Raw genomic sequence first — 14,365 nt, forward strand, 5'->3', positions numbered from 1 at the left:
TTCACTTTGTATTTGCTACTTGTTATAGTCTTATAAAAGAAAACGTGTATTGTTTCATTTATTTATAAATAACTCCCATAAACAATTCATAATAAAATAAAATTGTTTTTAATTTTCATTTTGTGATAGTATTATATTATATTTGAAAAATATTTAACCCATTCCTTGAAAGTACAATGGTAAGAAAGAGGTGAATGCTTAAGGGCATGCTTGTCTATGAGCAATAAGAGAAGGTATTTCTATTGTGGATTGGAAAATATGTAGAGCTCTTTATATTAAGCTGTTTATCAGCAGACCAAACTGAAAAATCAAGAAACAAAGTCAAATCCAGTTACCCTGTATCATTAGAATTCTACCTACTGTGCCAAGACAACCTTTTTTTCCCCCAGTTATTCATTAGAGTTGGGGGACTCATTAACTACAGGAACTAGACTTGAACTTAAATGAGGGAGCTAGAACCATCTGTGAAAGAGACAGCAGGAAGATTTTCTAACAAAAGAAAACTAAGGCATAAGTAATTTACATATTATCATGTCTACGATACTCTCTGGAATCAGTATCTTACACAATTCTAGGTTCTGAGTTTGTAGTTTTCTTCATGTCGGTAGAAAAGACCATGTTTTGGGGATCATTTCAAAGGGTCTGAATACAAAGTGAATTTTATTAAAGTAACTTGATTTGCCTTTGTAGACCATAGTTTTTCTTTTCAATCATGATTGGCAGATCCAGGGAAATCTTCAGTTAAACAAATCTATTACTTTAGGAAATGTTATCAAAGAAAAAATAAGGTAAATTTTGTCTTCCCTATTGCACTGAAAATTTTCTATTTTTTAAAAGAAAAATCAATACAAAACTCAATATAACCTCATTTCCAATTGCAAATATAATATTTTTGACAGTACATTTATTTAATTTCTATTTCATTTCTCTAATGTTTTAACTACGTTTTATCGGTACATTCAAGTATACATTTTAATTTTAAAATTATATAACAATTTTTTGGTGACACAGAAGAATGCATTTGAGAGATATCAATTAATAGGTATATTTTATTCATTTTACATACATTTTATATTTGAGGTTTTTAGTGTCATATCATAACAATATTCTAATGTTTTGAATTAATTCATAATTTACCTTGCTGTGATAGGAGAGGTTATTGATTTACCTAATATTTAGTTACACAGGTGAGAAATTTACCATCATCTACTATAACTTTAAATACTTAAGACCCAGTTTTTAGGCTAATAAGAAAAACAGGCATTGATATATAAACATATCTGACTGAAAAGAAGAAATGATGTGTTTAAAGAATTTATCTGGAGAAGAGCAGAAAGTTTTAATTCAGCTGTGCTGTCAGAAGTACCTATTTCATTATAATCACTTTCATTTATTTGAAAATAAGACCATTCTCTGAACCATGTTCTTGAAGGCTTGCTTCACTTGCTTATTTCTTAGTGTATATATGAAAGGATTCAAGAGAGGAGTCACTGAGGTATTGAGCACGGCTACTCCTTTGCTCAAAGTTACCCTCTCCCTTGCAGAAGGCTTAATGTACATGAAAATGCAACTACCGTAAGAGAGGGAGACAACTATCATATGAGAGGAACAAGTGGAAAAAGCTTTTTTCCTTTGAGTCATGGAAGGAATTTTCATAATTGTCCGGATAATAAATACGTAGGAAAAAGTAACTAGTGTTAAGGAGACCATGATTGTTAAAACAGCTAAAAAAAATGCCATGAGTTCCAGAAAGTGTGTGTTTGTGCAAGAAAGCTGCAGAATTGGAGAAGAGTCACAGAAAAAATGATCAATTATGTTGGAGGCACAGAAATCCAATTGCAGTAGCAGAATTGTTGGTGGACAGATGATTAGCAATCCTATAAACCAGGAGCTAAAGACAAGAAGGGTACAGACCCTGCTGCTCATGATGGTGGTGTAATGTAGAGGTTTGCAGATGGCCACGTAGCGATCATAGGACATGGCAGCCAGAAAGTAAAATTCTGCCACCCCAAAGAAAATGAAAAAAAATAGCTGAGCCACACAACCATTATAAGAAATTGTTCTGTCCCCTGTCACGATAGTGACAAGGAATCTGGGAATGCAGACTGATGTGAATAATATTTCTAGGACTGAGAAATTTCGAAGGAAGTAATACATTGGAGTCTGTAGATGGGGATCTAAAAGAGTGAGGAGGATAATGATGAGGTTCCCGGTCACACTTAGCACGTAGTTAAGGAGAAGAAATATGAAAAGTACAACCTGCCACTGTGGGTCATTAGTTAGTCCAAGAAGAATAAATTCTGTTACTTCTGTGTAATTTCCCATTATTTTCCTTTTTCTTCAGTAATATACATTATTTTAGCTGTAAAGTAGATGAAGAAATAAGAAAGCTAAAACACCAACAAAGAAACACACATATACACACACACTTTAAAAAAAAAATCATTGCTGTGCTGGCTGGTGTGGGTCAATTGGTTGGATGTAGTCCCACTAACTGAAAGGTTGAGGGTTTGATTCTGGTCAGGGCTCATGCCTGGGTTGTGGTCCAGTCCCCAGTTGAGGTGTACATAAAAGTTGACCAATTGATATTTCACACATCAATGTTTCTCTTCCTCTCTTTCTCCCTCCTTTTCACTCTAAAAATAAATAAATAAAAAAATCATCAATGTCTTTTTCTTTTAGAGAAAGATGACTTTGTAGTACATAGAAATAAAACACTTTTCAAAGTTCTGTTTTGTATTATGGCATATATTAATTCATTATTCCTATATTTTCTTCATTGTATTTTCACATGTTTCTGTATAACTATCTATTCTCTGAACCATTGGATATATTCCTGAAAGCAAGAAAAAAGGAGGTTATTACCCTCTCAATTAAAACTCTGAGAGCTTTTCCAGCATACCACAATAGTCTTTGAAGATACACATTTTTTTTGTTGCTCTCTATACACTTTTTTAATTTTGCTATTTTGAATAAACATTTCTTTCTTTTCCCCCATTTAAACTTTTACAATCTATGAAGACAACTCAGTTGCTCATCTGGTATAGTGATCTATTTCTAATAATAATATACAGAAGTATGTAATTAATGGGAAGGTACCCAATCTTATTCCAATATCGGCACTGTAATTATGGGAAGGTACCCAATCTTATTCCAATATCGGCACTGCAAAGCATTCTAACTTTAATTAATAATCTGTTATAATGGTCTTTTGTAAGATTGTAAATATATTCTTGAGTGTATTTTTATTTACTGCTTACTTATCATGAGTCTGCTCCTGATATTAAAGCAGAACTTTCACATAAGTCCTAATTTTATTTTTGTAAACTGCGAGTGTTCTTATTTCTAAAATGATATATCACTCTCCCACAATATTGTCTATGCTTTTCTTAAGAAATGATAAAAGGAAATAGTTTAACATTAAAGTTAAGTTTTGGGGAGGTAAATATTATGGCTTTTTCTTTTTCTTTTCCACTTAAGGCTTCCAAGATAATTATTTTTTTTATAATATAAAATTTTTATATTTAGAATTAACCAGCTGAACTCAGTTTAGATGATCCCAATTTTGCTGGCAACATCCAAAGCATCATAGTCTGGAGCCAGTCGAACATACGCCTTCTTCTCCCCATCAAGCCTGATCAAGGTATTGACCTTGGCCACATCAATGTCATACAGCTTCTTCACAGCCTGTTTGATCTGGTACTTGTTGGCCTTGACATCCACAATGAACAAAAGTGTATTATTGTCTTCTATCTTGTTCGTGGCTGACTCCATAGTCAGGGGGAACTTGATGATGGCATAGTAGTCAAGCTTGTTTCTTCTGGGAGCGCTCTTCCGAGGATACTTAGGCTGCCTTCGGAGCCGCAGTGTCTTAGGCCTCCAGAAGGTGGGAGACGTGTGGATCTTCTTTTTTTGTGGCTGTGGATGCCTTTTAGCACTGCTTTCTTTGCTTTCAAAGCCTTTGCCTTGGCTTTGGCTTTGGGAGGGGCAGGGGCTTCCTTCTTAGCTTTTGGTGCCATCTTCGTGAAAAGGCTCAAGATAATTATTTTTTAAAAAACAGGAGAAAGATAAATTTTAAAATGTGTGTTTGGTATTCACATAGACATGATAAACCCATGAAAATTCCCATGACAATGAAGCACCAATAGGTATATGTAACATTTTTGGACAAAGGAGAATGGAGGTGGAGAATGGAGGTGGAGAATGGGGTATTCAATTTCAGAAGTGAGAATGGGTGATTTATAGGCAGTTGAGAGAGAGTGGAACACATGTGAAAATTCTTGATGTCATACAAGATTTGACTAGTTATTTTCCTGTTTAAAATTGTTATTTTCCATAAAAGCTTTAGATGTGTTGTCATCTGAGATCATTTTAAAAATTACTCAAATAGTCAGATAGCCTGCCTAAGTCTGTAATGTGTTGTTTGTTTTCTTACTCTTCAGAGGTTTCAGAGTTTCCTTTCAGGAAGGAATAATACAGTCTCAGGACTAGCCAATTAATAATATGTTAATGAACTTACTCAAAATTTTCATCTATAAAATTTATGGATAGATGCATTCCCACATTCAATCATTCGGTCTCTTTGTGGTCATAAGATATGCATTGTTTCTATCCTTTCTCTTTATATGTTGGGTGCTAGCCCTTACTATGTATAAAATTTACATTGTGAATAACTAAAACATAAAATATATCTGTTTAGTGTTAAGCAGACCAATTAAAAATTTTCAGCTCTTGTATAAAAATGACTCATGTGGGACATAAAACAAACTCATAGACACAGAAAACAGTATGGTGGTAACCAGAGAAGGAAGCGAGTTAGGGGAGATAGTAAATGGGGCCAAATATATGGTGATGGAAGATGATTTTACTTTAGGTGGTGGGCACACAATGCAATATACAGATCATGTATCATAGAAATGTACACTTGAAACCAATGTGATCTTATTAACCAGTATCATCCCCAAATACATTTAATAAAAATGATTACATGGTGTTTTGAAATAATTATTTTAAAAATGATATTAGCGATATCTAGATGAGAACACAAAAAATCATGTAGTGTTATTAATCACAAAGTATTTATGTCAAAATGAACATTTCATGAAACAAGTAAATTATAGTAGTTTTAAAATTGACTTTGTTTACATATTTTGTAAAAATTGTGTGTTGAATTTCATTTATACATAGTGTTGCATATATCTTAGATTACTTATATAAAGCATAAATATACACTTTTAAAGCAAAAATATATTCCTGAAAGAAACTATTAAAGATGTACTTACATTTTTGGTAAACATGACTGGTTTGTACCAATGCCACTTAAAATGGTTTCTTTGATTTATTTAGCATAAGTGCTTTGGAATTTTTCAAAAGCCTTTGCCATGCTTCTCCTCTGTCATTTTATGTTTATAATCAAATATCCAAAATATTGATAATAGAAATAATCCCAAGAGGTCCTCAACAATATTAACAAAAAAGGGCATGAATAACCCCATTTCTATATGTAAATCCAAATATCTCTCAGGATCTGGGGTGCCAGAATATCCTACTTATGCAATTTCAGGATGTATTATCTTGATACTTGAATTAAGCTATAGTTGAAATGAAAAATTATGTCATATCTTTCCAAGCTTGGTGGGCAAGATGATGAGATCTTTTGTGCAGAAGTAATGTTTTTCAGGCTAACCATAATTTTATCTTCTCCTTTTACAATGGACTCATGGGAATCAGTTGATGAATAAACAAAAGGCACCACAGAGATGGTGCTCTCAAGACACCCAGTATTAAACAGTAGTCGGAATTAGTACATAATTTAGAATAGAATATTTAAGTGATAGTGGCTTCAAATCAGAGCAAAAAATATATATAATGATTTGCACTTTTATAATAATCAATAATTTCAAAAGAAGAAACAATAAAAGAGAAACAAACAGCAGTTTTTAATGGCAAAACCTAAATTGTGAATAAATCGGGTTTTCTCTAATCTTAGGGAAAATATTAAGAATTCATTGTGATATTTTAGACTGGGGCTGAGGTTTCTATTATTCTACACCATCAGAGGTGTTGGGATGGTCTTTAATGTTTTATATCTTTCCACTGAATGATGACATAGAAAAACTGATCGTGATTAGAATCACTACCATTTATTCACTCAATAATTGCTTGTTGGATCTTTTATGTGTTGCCTTCAGCTTAGTTTCTGGGAATGCAGAGACGATAAAGACAGCTTTTTGCATAATTTTTAATTATTACAGAACAGTGTGAGAATTCTACATTACTTTTGAAATCTCAGATTTCCTTTCTCATATGTAATGCAATCAATGTTCTCCTTCAGAATAATCTTACTACTCATTGCTTTGATCTGAGAAGACATTTGTAACATCCCAATTACATTCAGTATTTGAGACATATTTAATTTTTATTTAATCCATGAGTTTCATAAAACATTTTGTTCCATAAAATGATTTAAATTAGATAGAAATTATGATTATTTCATGATCTTAAATGCTAGACATTATCTGAACAAATATTTTAAGATTATTTTTACTGTTTCTTTGGGAGAACAAATGAAGTTATTCAATGTATATTGTTAAGCAATACAGAATGCCTACTGAAGTAGAGACTATTGAAGCATAATAGCTGTTTAAACTCAAAGTAGATTATTTTATTAATGATCAATATGAAGAATTTGAATAATGTGCCATAAGCATGATGTTGAATTGCAAATTGCTAACATTGTCATAATAGTATTTGTATGATGTTAACCTGTAGACTTTAATATTATTTAAAAGTTTACATTATGGAGAACCTGTTATTAAATAAGAATACGTGGAAATTGCTTTAATATATGTGGCCTCATCATGATTACATCTGCAAAGACCTTATTTCCAAATGTCATAAATACAGACTTCATGGGAACATGAATTTTTGAAAGGAACTATGCAAACTTACCCAGTACCCAAAACAAAAATTTCTTTTTAAATTAAATGTACCAGTGTATTATTAATTAATAACATCATATAAGTTTCAGGTGTACAATTTTATAATACATCATCTGTATATTGCATTGTGTGCTCACTACCCAAAAGCTAGTCTCCTTCTGCCACCATATCTTTGACGATTACTTCCAATAGCAATTTTAGACGAAAATATACATCTCCATTGAGCATAGCAATTGATGTGCTTTCAAAATTTTTACAGAATCAGCTTTCTTTTTTTACTATTTATATATGTTTAATATCATATGTTTTAATGTTGGGTTGGAGTTGTTTTATCCATCTTCATTTTAATTGTGTGTAACAGATAACTACTTAATGGTATGTAAAAGAAATAGCTAGGAAACATCAAATACTTCTATTTTAAACATATTTTTTCTTACCCTCATTTGTTTTTATATTCATGTTTCTACACATTTATTCAAAATTCCTCCTTATGCACAGATTCATTGTATACATCATAAATTTGTTTCTTTTTTGCCTTTTTAAATTTTTAATTAATTAATTAATTAATAATTAATTAATTATTTCAAAGATGTTTGTCTCTGCCTTCCCCCCACCATTTCCCCCTGTTTCTTTTGTTACAGTTAATCAGGCAGCAAGACACCTTGGTTTCGAAGACCAGCTCTGTTGCTATGGCTCTCCAGGATGACAAACCCCTTGGCAAATCTGTCCTCAGGATGGTATTTTGTTGTATATAATGTGAATGCAAGTTTTTGGCCCACACTATTGGGAAAAAAAATCTTTTGTTTTAATTTTTTTAATTCAATTATTTTTTTATATTTAGATACTTGTTTTTTATATTAGAATGTAATTACAGCATTTATTTTTGAACATATGGATATTATTACTGCTTTCTAAAGTTACAGTTTTAACACACAAGCATAAATAAAAGAACTAAAAACACATAGATACAGAATTAGTACTACCCAAGTATAAAGTGTATCCTTTTTTTCCCTCAAAAATTTGGGCAAAAAAGTTTATTTTCTTATGGTCAATCTTGCAACAATTTCATCCTGCAAAGAAGTACACTGATCAATATAACTTGCTTAGTGTGGCCTGTAGAAATACTTTTCATTTGGGATCTTTTGATACTTAAAACCAGGTGTTTCTGATTTTCTTCAGTTGTGGGTTTTCAAAGTCATTCACACAAATCAAGTATTTCTGTGAAATGTTAATGAATAATGGAATGTAAGTACCAAGTCATCATAAAACTGAAGAAGCACAGTTTGGAAAATTTTAGCAGACTCTTTAATTTGACCAAATCTCTAATCACATGAGAAAATGAAGTCCTCTCTAGAATTACTACATCCTACTGTAGTCATGTTGTATCAAGTTGAAGCATTTTTTAATTTAACTATAAGCCATTATTTGAAATGTAGGACTATGGGTGTCATATGGATCAAAGCTGTAAAGAAAAGCGAACTTCTAAGGAGAAATTTCACAGTTTATACCTTCTGTGCCATGCTCTGGATTTTGTCACCAAGTATTTGCAAAGCACACCAAACATATATGGACAACTAAACTAGTCAATATATGTAATCAACATGATAAAAATAATATATCATTTGTACTGAACTGGGCACTGCTGTCAGACATAAAGGTACAGTTGCAAATAAACCAGGTGAGACAAGTCACAGAAAAATGGATGAGCAAGTGTCTTAGTCTTCCTGCTGGTCTGTTTTCTAGATATCACAGTCTCACTCCTTTTTTTCTTTTTTTTTTCTTTTTTTCCATTTTTTATCACTCTTAAAAAATAAATTTCTACTTGTAGGGTAAGTGGAGGCAGTCTGGCTTCCTCACTCAGATGCTTGTATAACTAGGAGTGCAGCTTCTTACAACCTTGAAAGGGAGTTTGATAAAGCAGTGTCCTCATAGCCTTGAGTCTGGGTGTGATAAACTGCCCCTTGGCCTTGAGTCTGCTCGCGTGTGCAGCTCATGCTAAGTTACCTCACTTTTTGCCCTGAGGTCAGCTCTGTTCCTTCTAATACTTTAGGAGGTAGAGACTTCTCACAGTAGGGTGAGTGAGGGAGCTGGGGTGCTGACATAGTCATGGGCTTGTGGCCTGTGTGACTCCCAAATAAAGGCATGTCAAGCATCCCCAGAGCTCCACACATATTCTTCCATCTCCCTGAGTCTGTAGTGGACCTGCCCAGCCTAGGGAGGCTGCAACACACTAATCTTCTCCAATAAATGTTACAACTGGGAAAAGATTCTCATTTTTTTAATGCATTTACCACCTAAGAGTAATAGCCACTTCAAGTGGGGATTTTATTTTCTAAAATTTTTCTTATGTTTGAGTTGATATTTTTTCCTTTGAATCATATTCTCTTTCTTCTATTAATTTTTTGGCAGCTTACAGTATTCATCCCTTAAATAAGTTTTTATTTTGCTAGCTTATGTAAAATCTTATGATGTCAGAACTGAAGGGGGCTTTAGGAATTATGTAATTCAAATTGCTTATTTTATAGATTAGGAAACTGAGGGTCCAAAAGAATAGTTTCCTGTAGTCAAATAATGATAGAGCCAAGATCACAACTCATATTTTTTTTGAGGCCCTCATTACCTAGGCAATGGATTACAGTAGAATCATTTCTGAATGAAAATGTAATTCTTTAACATTTGGAAATTCTTTCAGGTGTATTTATCTTTTCTTTCCACTTTAGAAGTTATTGGTTCTAAAAAATATGCTTTTTTTTGGTGAAATATGCTTCATATTACAAGACCCTATCACCGCCAATAAAGTGAGCTCCGGAGATACTTCCTTTCCTCCTCTACTCTACACTTTCTAGCTGTGTAGTGTTCACTAGTGAAAATGCGGCTTTCATAACCCTGCATTGTTGCTTCCCTTCCCTTTGTCCTTCTTGTACTTTTTTCTGTCTTTCTCATTTATTTTTCCTACTTTCTTCATACCTGATTTTTCCTTACCATTCTGTATCTTTCTTCATTCTTTTCCTTTCCCCTTTCTATATTTTTCTTTCTTTTCTTCACTTTTATGCTTCTTTTTCTATCTTATTTCCTTTCCTGTTTTATTACTTTATTTGACTTATTTTATAGAATGTAGAAATATAATGCCAAAATTCAATTAAATTAATCACATTAATTTAAATAAAATTAATTACTTAATTTAAAATAAATATTATCTCTTTAGAACTTCAGTGTCTCACACAAAATACATAAAAATATATACACAAAAAGCACATATTAGGTACTTTCTAACATATTGAAAAAATAAGACACGTGGAATTTTTACATTTTGCCAAAATCATATATTTTATTGATGGCAGAGCATTTCAGAATATACAGCTTATGAATTCCTCTCAGAGCTTTTATTAAATTCATTTTTCAATCATTTAGTCCCTCCCCTGCTTATCCAATTTAGTCATTTCACTGTCCTGCTCCCTTTCCATATAATTATACTTCCTCTTTTTAATAATCTTCTACTGTATTTTTCCCATTACCATTTAGTACACTTATACCCCCTCTCCATCCCGCAATCACCACACTGTCACCCACGCCCACGAGTCCTTTTTCCTTGTTGCTCAATCCCTCTGCCCTCCAATCTCCCCACCTTGGCTGTCATCCTGTTCTCTATGAGTCTGTCTCTATTTTGCTTGTTAGTTCAGTTTGTTCATTAGATTCCATCATTAGATTCCACATATGAGTGAAATCAAATGGTATTTGTCTTTCTCTGACTGCCTTATTTCACCTACCATAATGTTCTCCAGCTCCATCCATACTGTTACAAAGGGTAAAATTTTCTTCATTTTTATGGCTGAATAATGTTTCATTGTATAAATGTACCATAGCTGTTTTATCTACTCATCTATTGATGGACACTTGGGCTGCTTCCATATCTTGGTGATTGTAAATGCTGCAATGAACACAGGGTTACTTCTGTTCTTTCAAATTAGTGTTTTGGGTTCCTTTGGATGTATTCCAGAAGTGGGATTCCTGGGTCAAAAGGAAGATACATTTTTAATTTTTTGAAGTATTTCTATACTGCTTTCCACAGTGGCTGCACCAGTCTGCATTCCCAGCAAGAGTGCAAAAAGTCCTCTTTCTTCGCCCTCACCAGCACTTGTTTTTTGATTTATTGATGATAGCCGTTCTCACAGGTGTGAGATGGTATCTCATTGTGGTTTTAATTTGCATTTCTCTGATGATTAGTGATGTCAAACATCTTTTCATATGTCTATTGGTCACCTGTATGTCCTCTTTGGAGACACATTAGCAGACGTATCATTGACAAATATGTTTTCCCATTTAATGGGTTGTCTTTTCATTTTGTTGATGGTTTCCTTTGCTGTGCAAAATCTCTTTAGTTTGCTGTAGTCCCATTTGTCTATTTTATCTTTTTGTTTCCCTTGCATGAGGAGATACATCAGAAAGAATATTGCTAAGACAAATGATTTCTGTTAGTATTTTGTTGTTTTCAGTTTTACCTATAAGTCTTTTATCCATTTTAAAAATGTTTTAATTAATTAATTTATTTTTTCAAATACATTTGTCTCTGCCTTCCTTCCCCCCACCCTTTTGTCCATTTTAAGTTTATTCTTGTGTATAGAGTATAAAGGTGGTCTACTTTCATATGTTTTGCACATATTTGTCCAATTTTCTTAACAACATCTATCAAATAGACTGTGTTTACCCCATTGTATGTTCTTGCCCCCTTTGTCAAGTATTAATTGACCATAAAGGTATGTATTTATTTCAGAACTCTCTAGTTGTTCCATTGACCTATATGATTATATATATGCCAATACCATCTTGTTTTGACTACTATAGCCTTGTAACACAATTTGATAGCAGGTAGCATAATTTCTCCAACTTTGTTCTTCTTCCTCAAGATTGCTGTGGCTATTCAGGTCCTTTTTTGGTTTCATATAAATTTTTGGAATATTTGTTTTAGTTCTGTGAAAAACACCATTGGCATCTTGGTAGGAATTGTGTTGAATCTATAGATTGCTTTAGATAGTATGGATATTTTAATGATGTTAATTCTTTCTTTCCATGAACATGGTATGTGCTTCCACTTATTTGTATCTTTTTCAATCTCTTTCTTCAGTGTCATAATTTTTTGAGTACAGGTCTATTACATCCTTGGTCAAATTTATTCTTAGGTATTTTATAATGCAATTGTAAATAGAATTGTTATCTTAGTTTTCCTTTCATATATTTCATTATTGGTGTATAAAATGCAACTGATTACTCAATATTTAGTTTGTATCCTACAACTTTTCTGAATTCATTTACCATTTCTAGCAGTTTTTAGGTGAAATATTTAGGTTTATCTATATACAGTATTATGTGATCTGAAAATAATGACAGTTTTACTTCTTCCTTTCCAAATTGAATGCTTTTTATTTCTTTTTTTCTGATTGCTGTGTCTAGGACAACCAGAATTATGTTGAATAAGAGTGGTGGAAGTGGATATCCCTGACTCGTTCCCAATCTTAAGGGAAATGCCTGTATTTTTCACTCATTGAGTATGATGTTGGCTATGGATTTGTTATATATGGTCTTTATTATGCTGAGGTATGATCCCTCTATTCCCACTTTGCTGAGAGTTTTTATCATAAATAGATTTTATCAAATGCTTTTTCTACATCTATTTATATGATCATGTGGTTTCTGTCCCTCATTTTATGTTGTGTATCACATTTATTAATCTTCAAGTGTTGTCCCAACCATGCATAACAGGAATAAGTGCCAGTTGATCATGGTGTGTGATCTTCTTAAGGTATTGCTGAATTAGGTTTGCTAATATTTTGTTGTGGATTTTGGCATCTATGTTCATCAGGGATATTGGCCTGCAATTTTCTTTTTCTGTTGTATATTTATCTGATTTTGGAATTAGGACAATGTTGGCCTTGTAAATTGAGCTTGGGTGTTTTCCCTCCTCTTGAGAAGGGTAAGTTTTAGTTCTTCTTTAAATGTTTGGTAAAATTTACCTGTGAAGTAATTCGGTCCAGGACTTTTGTTTGTTGGTTTTTGGATTACTGCTTCAATTTCATTAGTTGTCATCAATCAATTCAGATGTGTGATTCTTCCTGATTCATTTTTGAATGATTGTATGTTTCTAGGAATTTATTCATTTTGCCCAGCTTTGCAATTTATTGGCATATAATTGTTCATACATAATATATTCTTACAACATTTGTATTTCTGTGGTGTCAGTTGTTATGTCTTCTCTTTCATTTCTGATTTTATTTGTGTTCTCTCTCTTTTTTTGTTGATGAGTCTTTTTAGAGTTTTGTCAATCTTGTTTATCATTTCAAAGAATCATTTCTTTGTTTTATTGATCTTTTGTTCTATGTAATTCATTTCAACTCTGAATTTTATTTTATTCTTTATTGTTCAAGTACAGTTGTCTCCATTTTCCCCTCAATCCTACCGCACTTTGGCTTCATCGATGTGTCCTTTATACATGTTTCTTGATGACCTTTCTCCTATTTTCCCCTATTATCCCTCTCCCCACTCTCTTCTGGTTACTGTCAGTTAGTTCTTTATTTCATTGTCTCTGGTTATATTTTGCTTGCTTGTTTTTTTTTTTTTGTTGATTAGTTTCCACTTATAGGCGAGATCATATGGTATTTGTCTTTCACCACCTGGCTTATTTCACTTAGCATAATGCTCTCCAGATTCATTCATACTGTCACAAAGTGTGGGAGCTCCTTTCTTCTTACTGCAATGTAGTATTCCATCATGTAAATGTACCATAGTTTTTTCATCCACTCATTTACAAAGTGATGGGCATTTTGGTTGCTTCTAGCACTTGGCTATTGTAAATTGTGGTGCTATGAACATTGAAGTGCATAGGTTCTTTTGAATTGATGTTTCAGGATTCTTAGGGTATAATCCCAGCAACAGAATTGCTGGGTCAAAAGGCAGTTCTATTTTTAGTTTTCTGAGGAAATTTAGTTTTATTCTTGACACTATTACATATGTCCCCATATACTCCCCTTCACTGGCCTCCACCCAGCCCTCATCCCCCCTCCCTTTTCCTCTCTGCACACTGCTGTCTCTGTCCACAAAAAATGCATATATGTCCCTTGGCTAATCCTTTTAGTTTCTTTCAATGAGACCCTCCCACCCTGCTCCTCTCTGACAGCTGTCAGTCTGTTCCATGTGTCCATGCCTTTGTTTCTATTTTGTTTTTAAGTTTATTTTGCTCATTAGATTCACATACAAGTGAGATCACATGGTATATGTCTTTCTCTGACTGGCTTATTTCACTTAGCATAATAATCTCCAGGTCTACTCATGCTGTCACAAAAAGTAAGATTTCCTTCTTTTTATGGCTGCATAGTATTCCATTGTGTAAGTGTACTACAGCTTTTTTATCCACTCATCTACTAATGGGTGTT

At 32.9% G+C, this 14,365-nt stretch overlaps 1 protein-coding gene and 1 pseudogene across 1 annotated transcript; both read right to left on the minus strand.

Annotated features, from left to right (window-relative positions):
* Positions 1–1,386: 1,386 nt before the first annotated feature.
* Positions 1,387–2,325, minus strand: LOC129084527 (olfactory receptor 6C75). Its single transcript, XM_054590721.1, has one exon. The coding sequence runs from the start codon at positions 2,323–2,325 to the stop codon at positions 1,387–1,389; it is 939 nt and encodes a 312-aa protein (XP_054446696.1).
* Positions 2,326–3,549: 1,224 nt separating this feature from the next.
* Positions 3,550–4,019, minus strand: LOC129084528 (60S ribosomal protein L23a-like; annotated as a pseudogene).
* Between the last annotated feature and the right edge of the window lie 10,346 nt (positions 4,020–14,365).

This window comes from Pteronotus mesoamericanus, unplaced genomic scaffold (genome assembly GCF_021234165.1).
Source record: "Pteronotus mesoamericanus isolate MK-2021 breed Mesoamerican mustached bat unplaced genomic scaffold, CSHL_Meso_final scaffold_21, whole genome shotgun sequence".
Classification (NCBI taxonomy): Eukaryota; Metazoa; Chordata; class Mammalia; order Chiroptera; family Mormoopidae; genus Pteronotus; species Pteronotus mesoamericanus.

Excerpts from the sequence above, each read along its gene's own strand:
- LOC129084527 (XM_054590721.1), bottom strand. The coding sequence starts at position 2,325 with ATGGGAAATTACACAGAAGTAACAGAATTTATTCTTCTTGGACTAACT.